Source organism: Giardia intestinalis, chromosome 5, assembly GCF_000002435.2.
Source record: "Giardia intestinalis strain WB C6 chromosome 5, whole genome shotgun sequence".
Taxonomy (NCBI): Eukaryota; Fornicata; order Diplomonadida; family Hexamitidae; genus Giardia; species Giardia duodenalis.
Window position 1 is genome coordinate 2,618,814 of NC_051860.1, and position 21,120 is coordinate 2,639,933.

Here is a 21,120-nt window from a genome sequence, read left to right on the forward strand (position 1 = left end):
TGTGCATACTATTTTTACACTCCTTCAACACATACGTTGCGGTGTTCAGCCAATTTTTCGGAAGTTATGTTGTCAAGAGAACATCTAAGAAAAACCTCGCTCCATATTCCTCGAGCTGCTCTCGGAGTGGCTTACTATTGGATTTTAGATCTCTATGTTGCGATAGAATAGATAATACATTGTTGATATGGCAGCCCCGGATGTAACTCAGCCCTGCCATGATCACGTCAGCCATTCTCTTGTACGCGCCCTTAAATCCGGTGCTACGATAGATGATGTCAAGCAAGGATTGAGCCAGATAATCGGCTGACCTTTGGGAGATAACTGCGGTATCGACTACGGCAATGTGCACTAGAGCGACGCGGGTAAACGTTAGAATGTTGATAAACCCATGAGACGTGGGTGGGAATATCTGGAGAACTCGCCGGGCCACATAGAGTGCTTTTACGAGTAGGCCTGCTCGAGCATACGCCTCCAGCAGCACGGAGCAAACAAGCTTAGAGGGCAAGAGCGTTGCGTCGGAGCGCATGTATTGAATGCTTAATATCGAAATGCTGTCAAAGTCGGGAAGGGACTCCTTGTAGATTGCCTTGGCACCCTTGCTAGTAAAGGGAGTGGATTCAGAGTCGTCAGTGGGAGCCCCCTCTGACTTCTGTGTAGAGATAAAGGTAATGTTGTCCTTTTCAAGCAGTTCCGCCTCATTTCTAATTCTGAAATACTTGCAGCAGCACGCAATCACAAAGATGCATACATTGAATACGCATTCCTTTATAGCCACCATGTTGTTGTAAGCGACCTGGCACTCAAAGGCCAGCGTTTCCAGCTCACTAGCATTTCTGAAGGAGAGGAAAGCACTGGTCGCATAGAGGCACAGAGCGAGAGGCTGCGATATAACATTCTCTACCACATCGCTGGATAGGAGATAGATCGTCTGTTTGTACGAAATAAGGTGAGCACGCACGGTTTGATCAATGTGGGGAAGAATGTGTATTGACGTTAGCTCAAAGATGTAAGATAGTAGAGGAGGAATAAAGTTGTAACTCTGTAACGACCTCTCCGCAGAGCCCATTGTTTTTTGAGACTTTGTTTCTTCTAGCTGCAGCATCTCTGCAACGGCCTTCACAATGTGGAACATTGCGGCCTTGGGGAGCTCGTGAATGTAACTTGGAGCAATAGCTGCAAGAATCCCTATCATGGCAATTCCCTCAATTGTTGTCCCATACAAGAGGCACCGCTCCACCATAGCTGCTGCCAGTGACAAGTACAGCTCCGTTAAGTCCCGTAAGAAAAGCGCATAAAAGATAAGGAAGAGGAGCTTTTGGATGGATCTCTCCAGCAACGATGCCCTCTTCATATATTGCATAAGCGCATAGGGGGTCGAGGGAGACTTCAGTGAGTCAAAAGCAACCATGATTGCAGCCTGTGGATGCGGCTTCAGTCCATTACCCTCAACAAGATTGGTAGTGAAGAGAAGAGAGAGGGTCGCAACAATAGTGTCCCGGTGAATGCTTTTATTCATGGTTATCATAGGTAGGAAAGCGTTGATGTGCGCCTCATCTCCAAGCAACTTCTGCAGCATTGAGACAGCGATTGAGACAGCCCGCGCCGGCTTGTTACTCTGTATCATGCCCAGTGTCCACTCCCATATAAGTCCCAGCCAGTAATGCTTGTACACCTCATTTGATAGTTTGTCGGTTACATATGTGGACTGCACCAGATTGTATCTTGTGGTGAAGCGGATTGACTGTACCGAATAGCAGATGCTGTTTGCACATGTAAAGTTAAATAGCAAGGGAAATGCATTGTACAACGCGGTAAGTTCAGAATCGGTACCGACCTGTATGGTCTCATTATACATTGTGTCAATCATGTCTGTCGGATCCGTCCCATTGGGGTCTGACTTTGAAACCAGGCTTTGGAGCGCATTTGGTTTACCAGGCAGAGCATCTGCATTGCCACTGGTAATGGGAGAGCTGTGGGCACTGTTAGGGTTTGAGAGTACACCTATGGTACACTTGAGTAGCGAGTCTAGGTCAAGGGAATTAGCAGTTTTGAACGTCAGCAGGGGCCTCTTCTGGGCAACAACCTTATAGTTCGACAGGGACCAGTTCTGCCTTTCCATTGGATTGAGACATAGCATGGCCATAGCAGTCCAGATTTCGTGCTCAGCTGACTTTGCCATTGAAAGGTATTTGCTGATGTCAGCAAAGCTCTTAGAGAGGATGTCGCATGCATATGTGTTTAGTCTCAGAAGTTCATACTGGTCATAAATGTCGAGCAATTTGCTTGCACACGGATTGAGGCACTTCAGAAGCTTGGTTATGTCCACAAAAAGTCCATCATATTGCTCTAGGAGACATGCCCGTGTGCTTGGTGTTCTGAGGTCGGCTTCCATTTGCTTAAGAAAAGCCTCTTGCTGTTGCCAGTTGTTTACCCCCATGTTATGGTCAAAAAAGAAGGTCTTGTGAGTGCGCAAAGCAATCCGTAATGAAAGAGAGGCCTTGTTAATCTGAAGATCATTTAATGAAACATCTGCCGCCTTACCCGAAGCCCTCAATAGAGAAACAAAGTCCAAGTGGAGCTTTCTGATTAGTTCTCCCGTCTCCAGCTCTCTGGGATCATAGTTTCTTATATAGAGGGACGGCTTAAGGTCGGATTTTCTCTCCAAAACAGAGTCCCGTGCAATCCACCTCTTCCGAAGATATAGTGCGATCAGGAATAGCTTTTGGCTCATGCCAGATGTAAATGACTCTTCCAGAACCTTGCATAGACTGATATTATTAAACAGAAAAATGTAGCCTATCCGATTTGTAGATTTGTTAGGATTGTAGGGATTGTGGGCTAGGTCCACGCCATGGTCTGCACCTCCTTGTGCATAAAGCGGATGCCTAAGCTGTACAAATTGTGGGGCGCAAGAAATTAGATGCATATTAGAAAGCTCAGTGAGAGACGTGAGGATCACATCGTCGTTACTGTAATTGAGGGCACTTGTAAGCCAGCGCATGTCGAAAATAGTGCCAAAGACAGACGATGCGCAAAGTATACCCATGTCCCCGTCCGATAGCTTCTTAGAGTTTCTCAAACCAAGAAAGCGTCTTAAGATAACCTGATCTATGTCAGGAATCGCGTCTAGAGCAGTCTTGCTATAGCGCGCTTGCGAGCCTGTGATGCCAGAAATACCATACAGCGTCAGAATCAGCAATTTGATGTTGAGCATTATTGACCCTGATTTCCTCAAGATCTGCTCCACCAAGTCCACCGTATTAACAGATGGGAGTCCTCCCTTTCCTTCTGGGCCATCTGGCGATAACATGAGGGACTTCAATATAAAGGTTTGTGCCATGTCATCTGGAACTTGATCCAGTAAGATGTAAGACGGGTTAAGCAAGCGTTTGACTGCTAAGTTGAAGCTGTATGGCCGGGCAAATAGGTCTTTAATCTTTAGCTCTTGGTTGGAATTGCGTGCAGAAGCAGAATATCCTTGAACATAGCTTTGCTTTATACCAGAAGAGAGAACCGATGCCCCTGAGGCGCTGTTGACGCTAGTTGATGAGCGTGCGTCATCAACTGTCGACTGAGCCTGCGTCTTGGTACTAGCTTGATGAGTGGGAGACTCTTTGGATAGCACCTTGAAGGACGATAAGATCTTTTTTGCTCTGCTGTACTGCTTGCCAGAAACAGGAGAGACAGCATCATCCTTTGTATTCGGCGCAGAGTCAGGTGTTCCAGTCCATGAAAAGCTCTCGGGATATATGCAAGGGGAAAGAGACTCACTTAAAATGACATAAAATCTATCAACATTGAGATTGCCTACGAAAGAATAAAATCTTTTGATGAAGTCCTTACTGCACTCAGAGACTAGGTCGTCGAGAACAAGGACAAAGACAGATGCACGGGTAAGCACAGAGCGAACCAAAATCCCAAAGACGGACTCATAGTAATCTATGGAGACAGCAGTTTTAATATCATCTAGCTTCCCGCGTATGTTCATTGCTGCAGCCAGAGATGGTAGAACAAAGGGTAACTTAGCTAGTATACTGGGATTCATCTTTTCTCCGATGCTACTGAGCAAGGGCTTGTCATCTAACCTAGCGATATACCTAGCAAGATAGAGATCTATCAAATGAAACTCACCGTCGAACTCAATGTACGAGTGTGTGAGCTTGCACTTTATATCATCTTCTGTGAGATACAACATGGGCGACAATTCTGGGCCTGAAATACAAGACAGCACATCACCATTATCCTCTGTTTGTATGTGACTTTCAAATCGCTTCAGTTGCTCGGGTGTTTCAATTTCTTGCATACTTTTAGGCAACTCCCTAATCAGGTGTGAAGTTGTGTGACACATTCTGTAGTAGGTAGCATCGCATGTGTAAAGGTTGCGCTCATCATCAAACGCAAAAGAGCTAGAGATTTGCTTGAAAGGCACATAAAGGCAGAAGCCGAGCAGGCTATCTCTGACTATACGCATTAGGTCCCCAAGCAACACAGACCTGCCAGATCCCCGTAGGCCAGCCAAGCAGCAAATCTTTTTCAGAGGTCGAGCTGCACACTGGGTCTTAGTTGAAGAATAGGCAAATAAGTTTTGCTGAAGGGCCGGAGTCTCCTTTTTTATATTTTCGAACGCTAACATTGCTTTTCTAGTGGCTAAAATGTCATATATCTCTGGAAGCTCTACCGAATAATGGGACGCCGTATAGCACTCGACTACATAGTTAGTATCTGTCTTGAAAAGAGCTCGACGAAATTCAACCGGAAAAGTCTCTGAAATGTTCTTCAGTATTGCTTGAATGTGTATGTCATTGAATGAGAGCCGTATGGAGAGCATTCTCTTCACCATCACCTCAGAGGATAGAGGGTTTATGGGCATGTTCTTAGGTAAGGATGCCTCGAGAAGCATTGCTGGGTTTGCGTTGACCGCCTTCCAATAATTCAAAATGTCAGTGTGAGCCTCTGCTGCAGAAAGATAGATCCGAGACTCTGAAAGGCACAGCAGGCGTAAGATAAACTCGTTGCAGAATGGACCCAAGCTGTACTGCTGGAGCTTCTTGAGCGCGTCCTCCCTTGCTCGTCTCCACCCCGGTTCTGCGTCATGATATTTCAGTGAGAACGGGGAGGGTGGACACTCTTGCGTGAGAAGCTTGTAGAGGAAAAACCCCATTTGGTAAAGGTCTGTAAGTGGGCTAAACCTGAGGTTGAAGCGAACGCGCTCTGTGGGTGTAATAGCCAGGAACTTTCGCAGCTCAGTAAGGTGTACAACGAAACTTCCTGTTTGAAGAAAGGACTCTGAAAGAGGAGGAGCATACATAATTATGTCATGGAAATCTGCGGAATTAAACCGTGGTGGAATGTAGGAATGAAGCGCTGTTTCGAAGTCAGGGGTTGTTTTGATGATTCCGTATGATGCCACCAACATTTTGTTATCACAGGAGTCAAGGAAGACAGATTCTGATGTTATGTTTCTGTGTAGCGTGTTTATTGAGTGTATCTTAGCCAGTATTTCAAGGCATGCGATGGCAAGGACCACAAGCTGCCCGGGTTTGCGAGACCACGAGTCTGGAGTAAAGTGGGAGATTGGTCTACCAGGCGTAGAGATAGAGCGAATGAAGATAACGTCCCCAGACCTCTCCAAGTAGTCTGGGATAATCACTCCATTCTGGCCACGGAGGATAACCCTCTGCATTTCGAGTGAATGGTAATAGGCATCGGCGTGCTCATCGGCCCATCCGAGCGTAAGAACCGAAGTTTCAATACACACGCGCGGCTGTGACCTTACAGCCATTGGTTTTAAATTTACTGTGTTTTTTGTATCGATAGATTTTGATCTGCAAAGAGGAGATCGTCGTCCATTGTTTCGAGCATGGCGTGGATATCATCAATGGAAAAGAGATTTTCTATTCCCAGCTCTTTAATATCAGTAGCAACTTCTGCAAGGGAGCCCTTTGAAAGGCGTTCCATTAGGAGATAGACCTTCGATCCTTCTGCTTCTCTCAGAAGCGGACTATTTTGCGCATTCTTCTCCCACAGATGTTCAGCATAGGGCCTGGCCTCCAGTATACGATAGTCTAGAGCATGGGATATGGCTAACCCCAGGTCGACATAGTTCATTTTCATGCACTGGTAGTAGGTGTTGTGGAGAATGGTCACCCCTAGATCGGCAAGTTCTTTGTAGGTACTCTTGTAAATGCAGAGGCCCAGCTGTACTGCGCATTCCAATCGATCAACCTTAATCAACAACTTTGCAATCCACTCTGTTGCACGCAGCAGAGGCACAGAAAGCTTTAGGCTATTGTTGTCAAGAAGAGTTGGCTCTACTGCAGCAGCGTCACGGATGTGCTCAAGGCTAGAAAGTAGTGCTTGTCCCAGTGTGACAATCTGCTGCTCCAGAATATCTGGCAAGCCGTCCGTAAAGATAGACAAGGCATTGCTCCCAATTGTGTCTTTCCAAATGCCAACTAAGATGTCTAGGCTGTCATCCTGGAACCTTAGCGGTATATCCTTTGGCTTTCTAGTCTCCAATCTGTTTGCGAGCTCCCGGGCAGCAAGGATAAATGAGTCTGCGTTTTGGACAGTGAACGCAAGGGCGTGATTGGGATTCGCTGAGAGGATATGATGTAAGAAAAGGGTGTGCTGGTTCAGGTGCTCCGAAAGTCGTATAAACAGGGGCAATGCCCGCTCAAATATTATCACCAAGTGACCAGCTAGCAAGAGGATACGGAAGACAACTGGTGTGATAGATAGTAATCTCTTGAGGTCAAGAAGTGCGCTTTCAGGGTGAATGGGTATAGGGCACAGTCCTACATCATAGAGGCATATCTTTCCGCTCGTGGTACTCATAACCACGATACCCAGCTCTGACGATACAGCACAGCAAGTTGGGATATCTCCACTCAACAGTGCTTGATCAGCAGCGTCTGTCCAGGTATGTTTGACGTGAAGATTAGCTAACGGAATAGTTACCTCCTTCCCACGATCATCCACACCATTCCAATGGGCGAAGAGGCTAGATATCGACCCGAGGATTAAGGTTCCAGTCCTGTCTATGGCAACAAAGTGGTGCATGCTTGCTGTAGCATAAACGGGAGAACTTGCCAGTTCAATAGCGAATTGAGAGCAAACAGTATTAGAAGGAGTGATAGTTCGCTTGATAGATATAACAAGGCGGGACGGCTGAAACTTTCGTACGAAAAATGTGATCAACATACTCTCTAGTAGCACAGATTCTATAAGAACGGTGTCGCTAGGAAGGTCTAGGGAGGCGACCACAGCAGTTTCTCCGTTAGAGCTACCCCTGTGAGCCTCTATCAGATTTTCACTTCTAACGTAGTGCAAAGGAAGGGCATGGAGAGGTATTTCACTGATCATCTCGAGGCTGGCAACCTCCTGCAGAAATAGGGTACGCAAATCAAACATAAAAGCGTGTGACCGAGAAAACCCCACAACAAAGTAATAATCGCCAGCAGCATGTGCAAACACTGGACACGATGTAAGTGCGACGCGGAAGAAAGGCATATATAGTTCAGGCAGGGGTCGTTTGAGAAGCTCATGTGGGCGTAGCAGAGCAGAAGGCTCACACGTATCACTGAGGTACAAAAGTTTAGAGAAAGGAGCGTCAAGGGGGTTATGTTCAAAGGAGCGCATGCTCTAGTCTAAATGGGGACAAACGAGTGATGTGCAAGCGATCGCTTGAAAGGATCAGAGATCTGGGACAGAAAAATAAAAACGCAGCGAGATTATGCAGTCGCTGAAAGACCATGAATACGATTACAACGAGATTGACAATATTCTCAACCAATACCTAAATAGATACGGCATCTCCTACACTGGATCCGTAGCGGCAGATGAACAGTCTCAGACCCGTAAGGATGTATTAACAGCAACTCCAGTGAGTTCGGCCCTTCGACCGAGTCAACTAGGGCCAGCTCGTGAGAATGATGCTACTACATTGCATGACACACCACGGACTGTGGGGTATGAAGCTAAACAAGAAGGCTCCTTGATGATGACGCAGAACGATGGTGACGACCCAGTGCAACTTGATTTGGTAGACTTGGAGGACCAGTCACATGTCAACGAATCTAGGACGGTTCCCAACGTGGAACGCAACGAACGAAAGATAGTCGCACACGAGCCATCCATCTCCACACTTACCAGAGATATTAATGCATTGGAACAACGGGTTCTTGGTAACCAGAGGCCCAACGTTCATTTGGCTAACCTAGAAGATGACAAGAGCAGGGCAGAGACAGCCATCCAGCTCGATGACCTGGACGATGTACTAACTTTGAGTGAAAACATGAGCGAATCTCTTAGTCAGCACACACGTGCCCTTGCACGACTTCAGTCTAATCTTAGAAACTACAGTAGACATACGAATTCCGCAAACATTTTATCTAATACTCGGAAATATTCAGGATACAAACATGCACTTGCCCAGCAGTACTACACTAAGGGGAAGCGTCCACCATCATGTCAGCGGACAAATAGAAGTGGGCCATCGACCTCACACAGAATGTCCTCCTCACTTCCTGACATGTCTCTGCAAACACCAAAGACTCTGACGAAGAGTACTAACAGCAATCCCATTTACACATCAAGATCCGAGAGTCAGCGGAGGTCACAGTCCCAAACACAATACTCGCGCAGCGTGCTGGACGACAGCCTGCTGGACTACCCGTTCGACACCAGCAACAAGCTTGTCGGGGCGAGCAGGGCTCTCGACGCCGACGCCGCCTCGACGGTCGTCGTCAACGGGAAGCTGACGTCCATCGAGGCCAGAACCCTGTTGGGGCGGGTGCACACCATGGAGCTTCTGCTCGACCAGTCGGCCCAGACGATCGGGGAGCTGCGCCGCGAAAACGCCAGGCTGCAGCGGGTCATCCTGTCCAAGGACGCATCGACGCAGAAGATCTTGACCCTCGAAGCAGAGGTCCTCGCCCTACGCAAGAGCCTCAAGCAGTCCGAGGAATCCCGACGGCGACAGGCCACCCTCATCGAAAGACTCAAGGCAGATTCTGGCGTATGAGCCAGCGAACGAGCACGGTGAATTCACTGGTTGCGGCTTAGCAGCCCTTGGACCCGACGTACTTTGCTAGTTCAACAAGCTTGTTAGCATAGCCGAACTCGTTGTCGTACCAGGCAACCAGCTTAACGAACCTGCTGTTGAGCATGATGCCAGCCTTGCTGTCGAAGTTGCACGTGCTGGTGGTTGAGAGGAAGTCGCTGCTCACGACGTCCTCGTTAGTGTAGGTCATGATCCCCTTGAGCTCGTTTTCAGAGGCGCGCTTGATCTCAGCGCAGATCTCATCGTACGTTGCGTCCTTCTCAAGAGTACAGGTCAGGTCGACGACAGAGACGTCTGGGACAGGGACACGAAAGGCCATACCGGTAAGCTTTCCGTTGAGCGCGGGAAGGACCTTCCCGACAGCCTTTGCGGCCCCGGTGCTGGACGGGATAACGTTAGCACCGCAGCTACGGCCGCCACGCCAGTCCTTCTTGGACGGCCCGTCCACTGGGAGCTGGGTGGCCGTGACGGCGTGGACGGTGGTCATGAGGCCCTCCTTGATACCAAACTTCTTATTGACAACCATCGCAAGAGGAGCAAGGCAGTTCGTCGTGCAGGAGGCGTTGGAGATGACCTTCATCGTGCTCGGATCGTACGTCTCGAGGTTACAACCGCAGACGAACATAGGGGCGTCCGCCGACGGAGCGGAGATGATGACACGCTTGCAGCCGCCGGTGATATGGAGCTCAGCATCCTTCTTCGTTGTAAAGCGACCTGTACACTCGAGCACAATGTCCACCTGGGTCTTGCCCCATGGGATCTCCTCGGGCTTCATAGACTTGAAGACAGAGATCTTGTTCCCATTGACCGTTATGGAGTCTTCAGAGTGGGCGATGGTGCCGTCAAAGCGCCCGTGCACCGTATCGTACTTGAGCATGTACTCCATGTACTCACAGTCCGTGAAGGGGTCGTTGATCGCGACAACCTGGACGCCGTCGATGTTCAGAGACGCCCTCAGGGCCATCCTGCCGATGCGGCCGAACCCGTTGATTCCGAGGCGAATAGGCATTTTAGATTTTTGGGCAGCCCTGTGTTAAGTTTTTTCACTCAGAATACTTTGGACATTCAGGTGGCTTTAGAAAAGATTAGCAGGAGTAAGTTCCCAGGAATACAAGGCTGCAGACCGGATTTACCTCACTTTGAAGGCTCATTAGCAATGATCAATTTCCATCATCTGTAAATTTTAAGGTAGATCAATCTTTCTTAAGGACTGCACCGAACAGATGGTGACCTACAGATCAGCTCATGGGTCTTCAGGCTTCAATGTCACTCTTTCGGCTTTTCATTTACATTTTAGGCAGCCTCTGGATCTTTAGAGCTGTCCTTGATGTGTCAAAAGCGTTTCAGGACAGAAGTAACGATAGGCCTACCTGACACAACAGCTTAGAAAGAGTGGAGCAAGCAGCCACATTCGACAGACGATTATTTAAGTGCGAGGGGAGTAGCGAGGCATTGTTCTTAGAAGTTTGTTCAGTAAATTGCATGGAACATACATGAAGGTAAGTTAATTGTTTGCTAATGCTGCTTTGATTGTCTGCATGTAGATTTGGGCTTTCGAGGTGTGGCGGCAGAGGACAATCTTGTGTGAACATTAGCTTCTGTATACAACAAGTTTCTTCTTGATTCTTCTGCTTTCCGCTTGGCAGTAGCTTCCCAGTCGTACCGAAATGGGGGCAGGCGAGCAGAGACAGAGCTCAATCTACTAATGTCTGCATAGTACCGCGGCGATTTACCATCTATATCGAGTGTAGTGACATTAGCTCCAGACTCAATTAGGACATGGGCTATGTCTGGATGACCCTTGATGCACGCTATGTGAAGAGGTGTCCTGCCATGGTTGTCGACTGCATCCAGGTCGAGGTAGGCCTTTCTTTTAAGGAGACACGTCAACATTTCGAGGTCATTGCTTGCAGCGCATCTATGCACTACCGTCCCACCGTGAATCGCTGGGTCAGCCACGTTAAAATTAAAGCCCTTTTCGAAGAGATAGTCCAATGTATTTACGTTGCCATTGGCGACTGCTATGTGAACCGGAGGAACCTCGAAGCTGTACTTTTGGAGCGGAAAGATTGCTTTTGCAAAAATCCACTCCATACGAGCCAAATCCCCCTCATATGTGTACGCTGTGAACAGCTCGGCAAGTAAATCCTCCGTCTTACTCATCAGGCGTGCCTTGCGAGAAGCCTAAACCTCGCCTACTTCTAAAACAAAAATATCCGGGTTCTGATGACACAGAACGGAGCATCGCAAATCCCCGAAAATGTACTCAAGTGTGCATACACACGCATCACCGATGATCTTCGGCAGGCCCTCCTAAAGTGCATTGATTCTACTAAGAAGGCACGCACATTTGGGAGCGTTTTTGCAGAACCGGTTGATTACGTTGCGTTGGGCATACCAGACTATATCGAGGTCATTAAGCGGCCGATGGACCTCAGTACTCTCAAGAGCAATTTACTTGTTGGCGAGTATATCTTTCTCCACGAGTTCCTCAAGGACGCAGAACTTATCTTTTCCAACTGTAGGACGTACAACGGAATGTCGAACGACGGATACTTTTGGAAGGCCGCCGAAGAGGTTGAGAAGTTTTTCATCAATACAATCTCGCGCATAGATGGCTTGAACCTCACTTTAGACATCTATAAGAAGATAGTCCAATCTCCCATACCTGTCATTCCAGAGTACAGTGAGCTTCCTATGACGGTCTCCGAACTGCAGATAATGATCAAGAGAATGTCCGAACTGCCCAAGCCTGCGTTGACAGCGTGCATCCAGTACTATCTGCAGAGGAAAGGTGCGAGCGCGGAGGAGATGGCCGGGAAAGAGTTTACTTTGCACTTTGTCAGCACTGACAGCGCAATCCTTAGAGACCTTGACAAACTAATAAGAAAGAAAGCAATGGAGGCCAAAGAAAACAAAACTCAACGGGCAAAGAAGCTAAAGCATTGATGTGTATCTCAAATGAATAAGCACGCTACTACTTGATACACAATCGTCACGCTTCTGTATGTTTCCGCTTTACCTACTGTGATATGTTAACGAAGAAGCAACCGAAGCCCAAACGTACGGCAAAGTACGTAGCCAGAGGAAGTCTTGGGCCACTATGTGGGCTGAGCTATCTATATCTATCTTTAGAATGACTCTAGAGCCGGTTGGAGAGCAGAGCGCCACGATTCACCCAAGTTCTTCTCCTGCTCTGCCAGCGACAGGCTGTTTGCCGCGGCAGCAGTACTGGCTGTACTAATCCCAGCTCCATGGAAAAGTGAGCCACGAGAGTTCGCAGTTGATGGCCGCGAAGATCCTTGAGCAGCTGCATATGTGTTTAGGCCAGCACTTGTAACATTAGGTGCTGTCCCCGTTAAGCCTCTACTATGCTGTACAGGTTGCTTCTGTGTGCGGGCCGTGGATCCATGGTGGAGCCTGTCGAGCCCTGCAGCCTCCAATCGTTGATGAGAATCCATACCCTTGTTTAGTAGGTTCTGAGACAGGTGCTGGTTCATCATCTGCTCGCAGGCCGTTATGTTCTCCGTGAGTGTGTTCCTGTACGCTATTGCAGAGGTAGTAAGGTCCAGATGGGCGGTTGCATTCATCGACCTGTCCACATCAAGGCCACTAGTATTAAGCTGGGATGCGCTACCCGCGGTGTACTGGTTCTGTGATCGCATATATGTGTTATAGATCATACGATTTGTGTTATTTGCCAGCGTACGTTGCTCTTGTGGGTCAATCTGATGTTTGAAGCTGACAGTTGGCGTCGTAGCTTCAGCCGGTCGTTCTGTGGCAGTCAGATTGCGATATGTGAGTGTAGAAGTAAAGTAGTTATCACGAAATGTGTCTGTGTCCCATATGTTCGTGGTGTTCAGCAAATTCATTAGCCTTAGGGTGTCAGTTGCATCGCCTTGTGGTAAAAGTGCTGTATCTAGAGTGAGGTTCATCAGAGTGTCATTAGGCTTCAAACCATTGCGAGCTTGCATGTAGTCTCGGAGCCTAATCTCCTCGAATTGAAACTCAATAAAGTTGTTTGAGAAATCAGAAATGATCAGTGTCTCTTCCTTAAAGGGCAATACCTCTTGAGTTACCCGTGCCCCCTGACGAGATGGAGCGACTGGTTTTGCGTCTGGAATGGTGGTGGGCTGGATTGATGAGTGTAGGGTGGGCATTTTTTTGAATCTGTAAAGCTATTTTTTAAATTGCTGTGTCGTTAGTATCTCTGCAATTTCCTCCACGCAAGGTCCCTGGTGCAATGAGCAGTGTGAGCAAGACGTAGACAGACGCATATGTAGTATCATTTACTGTCTAGTCGTCCTTCCACTGTCCACGCTTGTTCTCCTCGATTGGAGTGGAAAATTGGGCATGCCTTGGATAGCGGCCCAATTCAGGGCCAGTGCGGCGCACGTTGATTGTTCCTGTACTGTACAACGTCACAGGGTGGTCATAGCGCGCTTGAGTAAGCGGTCTTTCAATCTCTGGCTTGGAGTAGTCTGCAGTGTATGTACTAATCTTTTCGCCATCCGCAATCCGACCGGCCCTTCCATCTAAAGCATCTTGACGTAGCTGGACATAGCTAGCCCATTCCTTTTCAGCTTGTGCACGAAATCTGGCCTCCAAAGCGGTCCCACTGGTGACGGGGCGGCCCACTGTATCAAAATTACAGTTGGGGTTGAAATACTCCTTCTTATTGGCACGAAAATCTCCATATTCCTTGTTCGTTGTGTCACTGGGCATCTTTTGATCCGGATTCGTTGTCTGTACATATACCGTTGGCACTCTACACGTTCCCATCTTGACGGTTCCATCGGGATTCAAGGCGGTCTCGTAGAGAGATCTCTCCTCAACCCAGTTATCGATCAAGACACGAGGGGGGCCGGGTTCCCGATTGTAAAGGTTCATTTCTTTGAAGAGTCCGAGGGTTCTTTGAATTACGTTTTGAAGTAAAAATTAAAACAACATGGATTATCAGCGGTCACGGCAAAAGAGCCCAGTCGGGAAAAAACAGTGGCTATCTAGTAGTCAGCGGGATCATCGGGCTTCCTGCACTACTGCTTCAGTTGATCTCCGCTGCGGATCCCAAAAGTATTTTGACAATTGTATGTCATCGCCTCAGATTTCTCAAGAATCTAGTGGGATAACACCCGTCCCAACAAACTATCACTACAAAGACTGTGCTGTTCAGCGGAAGGGCCATCAAAGCCTTTCTGGGATCGGTGTTATGGACACTGAATGTTGCTTTGATTTACCTTCTATACCTGCCTCTGACCGGCAAAATTCATCATCGGAGATATCCCAACCATACATGCTTCGATCAGACCGTGCTCAGCAAATATACAAGCCTCGCGCTATACGGCCAGCAGCTGGCCACACCGCGGTGGTCTATGGGCACAATCAAAGTCAACACCAGGAGGATATGCTCCCGCGGAATGTCTATAAAAAGCTAACTCAGATGCTTCAAGCCAAAATTGCCGCTGATAGCGCATACACTGAGGAAGACCTTGTCCGGCTGTTCACTTCCCTTTATTTTTCTAATGCTACGTTGGACAAATATGCGCTTGTAAAGTACATAGAGACAATGGCCGAGGCGTTTGCAGTCAGTGACCCGCTGCGTATTATTCGGGAGAAGAACCTCGCGCAAGGCCTGGACATCTTTGGCAAGAGCATAGCCGATACAAGTATACGACTACCTAGCGAATTATCTCATGAGTCTATTTCTAAAGCTGCAGATAAGTTGCTTCTACGAACTTTAACGCGTAGTTCTAACAATCCACGGACACAACGAAGTTCTGGCACTCATAGCTTGCCTGTCTCTTTGCCAGCTTTGCCAAACACCCTGAGCACTGGACAGAAGAGTAGTTCTTCTTTCCATAATCACTCAACTGTGCAACCAACTACTTGTCTGCAATCTCCTTCTCCTCCATCGATCTCTACAAACCAAGGTTTAAACACTGATTCTACTCTTAAAATCTTAAGTCTAACCACTCCAGTTTGTCCTCCACTAGTGCAGTCAAAGCAACAGCAACAACAACAGCAATCTGTGTCTCAAATACCTCCTGCAACCCTCCAGGAACAGTTTCAAAGAATACTAGAGCAGCAAGCTATTCAACAAGCTCAGCAGCAGGCCCAAATACAGCTTCTACAGCAGCAGCTATGCATCCAGCAAGAGTTGCAACAGCAGCAACTGCTTGAACATCAAATTTATAATGAAAGGATCCGAAATCAGGAATATATCGATTATCTACATACAAACAGGCAGGTGGAACCCTTTCCGCATCTCGCTCGCATGCCAACTGCGTCTCTATCTCTTCCTCGGTCTACAACTGTGGCAACCTCTCGATCTGCAGGGGGCATGGGTGTTTTCAAAATACCAGTAAGAAGAAGGCAAACTGTCAATTGCCACCAGCTAAACACTAGAGCGAACGTATCTCCTGATAGAGCGCATGTTAGTGATCGACGGCAGCAGCTTCTCTATGAGTGCCGTTCTCGTGCACAGGAGCTGGCTGATATCCTTCTCTCTAATAAGATAACAGATAGCCAAACAGCGAATGAACTGGCAAAGGTTGATTGGAACCAGTTTACCTATTCAAAGGAATTAGAGAACGACCGGGTTTATGATGCACCCGCGCTCCCCAGTCAGGTAGATATACCAACGGGTATGCAGAACAGCGCTTCCCAGGCTCCATTAATCGTTGTCGAGGAGCTTGACAAGGCCGTACAGAACACAGTACAGGAGGATCTGCCAGACACCCCCATCCTTCTTTCTAAGTGCAGGCCAAGACGAGCAGGAACTCCTCTGTTATACAGAGAAGGAATTACGACTATTTTATCATACGATGATGAAGATACAGACCCTAACATCATTTGTAAGTTAGAGTCTAGAGGCAGAAGTAGGCTTGGAAGGCGTCATATGAATTCAGATCTGGATCACCACCAGTTTAGTGTCGACATTGATGTTGAGTTAGAGGCAGACTCTGTTACACTCGACAATATGCCCACCACCAGCAAGCGCCCCGCAGATCATCCTGTACTATAGTGAAATGGCACAGAAAAGCTGACCACTAGTGAATTATTATCTCCTGTCGAACACTGCCTTGTGCTAGGCCATAGTTCTTACACATTAGCCCCAAGAATGAATTTACCTGAGAGTTGCACGCAACCCTTGAAGTATACAATCCTAGTATCTACTGAGGTCTTATCTTACGAACTGACCCTGCACAGTGCAACGAGATACCTCTTTAACGTGGCAGCCAGCCAGCCAGATGCAAATCACTGGAAGATGGAGAGAAGTCTCTGGAACACGGTTAGTCGCTCTGTTCTGCCTCTAACAGGCTGCCAGGCAATCTCCATTTGGTTATAATAAGGCCAGTCTGGAACTGTCGCCAGTGCTGCCAGACACAGGCCAAAGGCGTGAACAAGAAGACCAATGCCCATGTTCTTGAAGGCCCAGGCTGTTAGAAGACCGAACAGTGCAAACAAAATAATGATCAGACGCATCAAGTGCCCCGCGCGAATCTGTCCTCTATAATCCATTCTTTTAAAAATAGGAGAGTCGAATGCCCCTTCCTGTTGGTGATATCTGTAGAAAATTCAATACCGTTGTGCAGATACTGATTCTGATGACTACCAGCATCGTCCTGTTCTCCTCTCCCTTCTGCCTTGTCTACTATGTTTCTTTCTCATACAAATTAGATTTCCTTGGAATGCTTGTAAGTCCCGTGACTCTCGTGCTAGTTGCCTTGATTTATAATGTCTCTCTTTTAGTCTACACGGCGTGTCTATTCTTCTCTAGGACACGCGCTCCAGAGCTGGAGTCAGATGCCTACATGAACAAACGGTCGAAGAGTGACCTTGAGCGACAGCACCTCCTAGCCAATGAGCACCCTCTAGGAGATGTGGATGTAGATGATCGGTATACGAGAACAGCAAAGACTCACCTTGGCCCTCTTCAGAGCTTCTTTATGAGGTACATTAAAAGACATAACATCACGGCACTGGTCTTATTCTTGCTTTCCTGGGTATTCGCACTGGCTATAGCTTGTTATTATTATGCTCCTTTTAACCCAATTAAAATTAAGTCAATCAAACCATATCAAACCCTCGCATATTCGAATGCATCAGAATCCATTCAAATCACGTGGAACAAAGACAAGTCGCGGGATAACAAGCTCCTGGTGTTCAAAGAAAACTGGATGCCAACCCGGGACGACATGGTGAACCCCTCTCTGTGGGATGAGATTGTCCCATCTGTTAACAGCAATCAGCGCTACGCAGTCTTTACTAATTTGACACCGGGGCGATGCTACTACTACTATGTCCCATCATTTACGACATCAGATGAGCTTAATAGCATGTGCCTCCTCCCCACTGATGCCCAGCCAACAATAGCGATTATCGCTGATATGGATTCCTCCCCGTACATCAATCGGCTGCTCAACGAGAGATTGCATAGTCTCAACCCAAATCTGACAGTCCTCCTGGGCAACATGGTGAAGTTTGGAACTCAGGAATCTGAATGGCTACTATTTATGCAATCGCAGGGGGTGTTCAACTATTTTCGAAAAAATCCTGCTGTTGCACTTCCGGGTTTTAAAGAATCTAAGGGGTCTGCCTTCTTTTCAAATCGCCCCCGTTACTTCTATTCCCTGGTGTTTTCTGACTCCCAAGTTCTTTCTCGACACAACAATAACAGTAACAGCAGCAACAGCAAGGCCCACTATAGCACAGAGGTAGCCAAGAGTACGCAACCCATATTGCATCGACGCACACACTCATACACCCCCAAGACCGTCAGTTCTAAGCCACAGCCATATTACACAGACGATGATATGAAGTATATACCAGAGCATCTGCGCGAATACTATCATGATGAGCAAGTGATATTGGAGCAACAGGAGACAGTGGGCGAGTACAAATACTATATAACCGGTGATATGGCCCTCGTCCTCTTGGATTCGATGCAAGAAACCAAGCGTGCACACAAATATAAGGTCCGGCTTGGCTCATTTTTGACGGTTGAGCAGGTCAATTGGTTAGTTTCAATCCTGGAGACCGATGCTGTGAAACGGGTATCACATGTGGTCTTGTTTGTGCAGGCACCTCTTTATAGCACAGCTGAATTCAGCGGGGTAACACTGCTTGCAGAGTTACTCGAGCCGATTATTTGTACATATAGGATCTCTGCTGTCTTTGCTGCAGATTCACGTATTTATGAACTCTATCATGATAGCAACACCTGTAGTACATATGGGGTCAACCACACCTTCCTTCACGTAACAGTTGGTAGCGGAGGCTCGCCGCCTGCGTCCATGCTATCCCTCTTTCTGGGGAAGCGGCGCTGGAATGCACTGAGCTACTCTGCCAACTCCTCTGGAGAGGATCCAGAGCCTGCCAACGGCCTGCGTACCAGGGTGTATGCAAGGTCAGGGTTTACATATGCGACACTGGCTCTTACTACGGATCATGCATTAGTGGTTACCGCGTACGATATCACCACAGGAAAAGAGGTCAGCAACTTTCAGCTATCCGTGCAGAAGCGATGACTTGCTATCACCACTATTGCACACCCACAGACCCCTTAGAGATCCATCTCACTTGTATTCTTTTATCTTGTCCAACAGCATATTGAATTTGGCGTTTATTTCTTTCTCTCTAATGTTTTCACTCAAGCTCTTCTTCAGCCATGTGCGGTTTTGATGAGCCAGAGCTTGTTCGCAAGACTTCGTCTCCTGCTCTTCTAATCTCACTGCCAATTTTAGATGTTGCATCTCCTGTTTTTCAAGCTCCCTCTCCTGTTGTCTGGCCATTTTCTTGAAGTGCATATCTCTGTCGTACTCTTGCTTGAGTGCAACAGCCTCTTCTTTCTTACGAGCAATGTAGCTAAGTTGGGCATTGTGAATATCTTTCCTTATCGCACGGGCCTCCTCTCTGTCTCTGTCTTGCTGCTCCTTTTCCTCCATAGCTCTTTGGCCACGTTCATGCCTCGCCTCGTCATCAGCGTCTTTTAGAAATTCTTTCACCCTTATCTTATGTGCCCGCAGTATATTAATTTTATCCTCTGGGCCTGCGTAGCAATCCATCATCCTCTCAGCAGCCTTCTCCGATATTTTTGCCTGCCGCTTGCTCTCAATTAAAGAATCTACGAATTCTTGGTTTTTAATTGCTTCGAGTCTCCGCTGCTCGGCCTCCTGGGCGGCTCGTAACTTCATTTCGTTCATGTATTCATGTGCTTTTCTGCTCTCCTCCTCCTTCTCTGCCTGTTTAATGGAATCTTGAACCTTCCTTATTTCATCTTCCTGTTTTTTAAATTCTTCTACTTCACGTTGGTAGTCAGCCTTCTTCTTTAGCTCTTTTTCACTATCAGCTGCACGCTCAGTATAGATCTCTGTTAATATATCTTTTATCTCTTGCCTTTCTTGCTTGAGTCTCTCCTGCTTTTCTTCGTCGGCTTTGCGTTTATTGTCCGCAATGGTCTCCAGCTGCAATCTGGCCGCTTCTGTGTCTGGACGATGAGTTTGCCGAAGGTACATGGTGTTCCGTTTGTTGAACAGGCCTCTTGCTTCCTTCTCTGTTGACTCTAGGAGAGGCAAGAGGGCAGCCTTTTCATCGATACTCATGGAGTAGTCAACTACTGCTACTGTGTTATTCGTCAATAGTTTAACGAGGGCATCTGCTTTTATGGCAGATGAAGCGCTAGTAGACATCGATTTGGTATCAGATGGTAGAAAAGGCTCCACATTAGACTCTGAGACAATAGGGTCTCTACCACCAGACTGGGGGCTCATGATGTGTAGTGGGGTCGTAGATAAGCGCATAACCTTGTAGGTCTGTGGTGTCTGGGCGGTTAGCTCAGCGTTACTGACCCGTGATCCCGAGAGCGAAGCAAGGAGCGATACGGGCTGCGACGGGCGTAATCTGCCAGGAGTTTGTGTAGATTGCGATGCTATCGGCAAAATGGGCTCAGCAGGCACGGTTATACCTAGATGATCTAGAACATTAAAAGCCATCTGAATTTTAGTGAATTTCCACCTCAAGACCTTAAGCAAGGACCTTAAAGCAGATGCCTTGATTACATTAGTAGCTTTAGACTCAATAAGAATTCAGTAAGGATTTACTAATAAAGACGATTACGAAGTGACTGGCTTCAGTGATCCGATTACCTTTTGGACAGCAAGGACAGTCTGCACGAGGTCGCTGACGACATAGCCACAGGCCATGGCTCTGTGCTCACTTCCAATAAGCTCTGTCACATCTATACCCAAGAGAAGGTTAATTGTCTCCTGCACAAGGACCAAGATTTCCGGGTCCACATCTGCTTCTCTTTCCTCAAGGTGAGAAATAATGTGGCGAATTTCCTCTTCAAGAATCTGAAGAGCGGCCGAATATTGCCTAATCTGCATAGGAAAGGTGGAACTTCCTGTGTGAGACGTTATTGCTCCAGTAGAGACGGAGTTATCTGTGGCAGAGTCCCCGCTCAAAACGACCCGCTCAACGTCTGAAACCATGACCTTTGATGCAATAAGGTGTGCAGATATCACCCCATTGACTGTAGCGAAGGCGTATGCACGAATGCACGGTCTGTAAACATCGATGTCCGAACTGAGCTCAGTGCAATCGACACACAGTAGAACCTTTGTGTGATCATTCTTAAACCCTAGGTGCTCGTGGATGACCATATCTGCAACCTGAATGGCAGTCCCACTTGTGTACCAACCCACCACACCCTCGAAGTGGTAGACGCGTTGGTAGAGAGACAGCATCTTCTTCTGGTACAGCATGTCTATATAAAATACGCCATCCTGCCCGCGAGCTTCAGAAAATGGAACGGGAAAGCTCGTTGTTACCCGCACCGTTCCCTCTGAACAGGTGCCAATTAAACAGCCCAACACTCGGCGGTTTTCCGGTCCACCATCTGCAAGTATTCGCCGACGGTGATCTGCGACGGATAAGATGACTGTTGGGCTGACCTGGACCTCAAGCTGAGCCATAGCAAACTCCTAGTTTAATTAAAACCCTGTTACCCTGTTTCAATCAGGCATCATCAACAGCTCCCATCAATCCGCTGG

The 21,120-nt window shown here is 47.5% G+C and overlaps 13 protein-coding genes across 13 annotated transcripts; 4 read left to right on the forward strand and 9 right to left on the reverse strand.

The window, feature by feature from the left end:
- Positions 1-64: 64 nt before the first annotated feature.
- Positions 65-5,785, reverse strand: GL50803_0017527 (uncharacterized protein; the record flags this gene model as incomplete). Its single annotated transcript, XM_001704987.1, has 1 exon — positions 65-5,785. One exon carries the CDS (start codon positions 5,783-5,785, stop codon positions 65-67), a length of 5,721 nt encoding a protein of 1,906 aa, XP_001705039.1.
- Positions 5,786-5,796: 11 nt separating this feature from the next.
- Positions 5,797-7,644, reverse strand: GL50803_006685 (uncharacterized protein; the record flags this gene model as incomplete). Its single annotated transcript, XM_001704988.1, has 1 exon — positions 5,797-7,644. One exon carries the CDS (start codon positions 7,642-7,644, stop codon positions 5,797-5,799), a length of 1,848 nt encoding a protein of 615 aa, XP_001705040.1.
- A 94-nt stretch (positions 7,645-7,738) lies between these two features.
- On the forward strand, positions 7,739-9,028 carry GL50803_006686 (putative membrane spanning protein; the record flags this gene model as incomplete). Its single annotated transcript, XM_001704989.1, has 1 exon — positions 7,739-9,028. One exon carries the CDS (start codon positions 7,739-7,741, stop codon positions 9,026-9,028), a length of 1,290 nt encoding a protein of 429 aa, XP_001705041.1.
- A 37-nt stretch (positions 9,029-9,065) lies between these two features.
- Positions 9,066-10,076, reverse strand: GL50803_006687 (Glyceraldehyde 3-phosphate dehydrogenase; the record flags this gene model as incomplete). Its single annotated transcript, XM_001704990.1, has 1 exon — positions 9,066-10,076. One exon carries the CDS (start codon positions 10,074-10,076, stop codon positions 9,066-9,068), a length of 1,011 nt encoding a protein of 336 aa, XP_001705042.1.
- Positions 10,077-10,582: 506 nt separating this feature from the next.
- Positions 10,583-11,230, reverse strand: GL50803_006691 (GA binding protein beta-1 chain; the record flags this gene model as incomplete). Its single annotated transcript, XM_001704994.1, has 1 exon — positions 10,583-11,230. The coding sequence occupies one exon, from the start codon at positions 11,228-11,230 to the stop codon at positions 10,583-10,585; it is 648 nt and encodes a 215-aa protein (XP_001705046.1).
- A 63-nt stretch (positions 11,231-11,293) lies between these two features.
- On the forward strand, positions 11,294-12,016 carry GL50803_0021502 (Bromodomain-containing protein; the record flags this gene model as incomplete). Its single annotated transcript, XM_001704996.1, has 1 exon — positions 11,294-12,016. The coding sequence occupies one exon, from the start codon at positions 11,294-11,296 to the stop codon at positions 12,014-12,016; it is 723 nt and encodes a 240-aa protein (XP_001705048.1).
- Positions 12,017-12,198: 182 nt separating this feature from the next.
- On the reverse strand, positions 12,199-13,227 carry GL50803_0017529 (uncharacterized protein; the record flags this gene model as incomplete). The annotated part of the gene is made up of 1 exon (XM_001704997.1): positions 12,199-13,227. One exon carries the CDS (start codon positions 13,225-13,227, stop codon positions 12,199-12,201), a length of 1,029 nt encoding a protein of 342 aa, XP_001705049.1.
- A 136-nt stretch (positions 13,228-13,363) lies between these two features.
- Positions 13,364-13,957, reverse strand: GL50803_003158 (uncharacterized protein; the record flags this gene model as incomplete). Its single annotated transcript, XM_001704998.1, has 1 exon — positions 13,364-13,957. One exon carries the CDS (start codon positions 13,955-13,957, stop codon positions 13,364-13,366), a length of 594 nt encoding a protein of 197 aa, XP_001705050.1.
- A 58-nt stretch (positions 13,958-14,015) lies between these two features.
- Positions 14,016-16,091, forward strand: GL50803_003157 (uncharacterized protein; the record flags this gene model as incomplete). Its single annotated transcript, XM_001704999.1, has 1 exon — positions 14,016-16,091. The coding sequence occupies one exon, from the start codon at positions 14,016-14,018 to the stop codon at positions 16,089-16,091; it is 2,076 nt and encodes a 691-aa protein (XP_001705051.1).
- A 233-nt stretch (positions 16,092-16,324) lies between these two features.
- Positions 16,325-16,588, reverse strand: GL50803_003154 (Microsomal signal peptidase 12 kDa subunit (SPC12); the record flags this gene model as incomplete). The annotated part of the gene is made up of 1 exon (XM_001705000.1): positions 16,325-16,588. The coding sequence occupies one exon, from the start codon at positions 16,586-16,588 to the stop codon at positions 16,325-16,327; it is 264 nt and encodes an 87-aa protein (XP_001705052.1).
- A 23-nt stretch (positions 16,589-16,611) lies between these two features.
- Positions 16,612-18,597, forward strand: GL50803_0017530 (uncharacterized protein; the record flags this gene model as incomplete). The annotated part of the gene is made up of 1 exon (XM_001705001.1): positions 16,612-18,597. The coding sequence occupies one exon, from the start codon at positions 16,612-16,614 to the stop codon at positions 18,595-18,597; it is 1,986 nt and encodes a 661-aa protein (XP_001705053.1).
- Positions 18,598-18,645: 48 nt separating this feature from the next.
- GL50803_0017531 (uncharacterized protein) lies at positions 18,646-20,061 on the reverse strand (the record flags this gene model as incomplete). Its single annotated transcript, XM_001705002.1, has 1 exon — positions 18,646-20,061. One exon carries the CDS (start codon positions 20,059-20,061, stop codon positions 18,646-18,648), a length of 1,416 nt encoding a protein of 471 aa, XP_001705054.1.
- A 120-nt stretch (positions 20,062-20,181) lies between these two features.
- Positions 20,182-21,042, reverse strand: GL50803_007896 (26S proteasome non-ATPase regulatory subunit 7; the record flags this gene model as incomplete). Its single annotated transcript, XM_001705003.1, has 1 exon — positions 20,182-21,042. One exon carries the CDS (start codon positions 21,040-21,042, stop codon positions 20,182-20,184), a length of 861 nt encoding a protein of 286 aa, XP_001705055.1.
- Between the last annotated feature and the right edge of the window lie 78 nt (positions 21,043-21,120).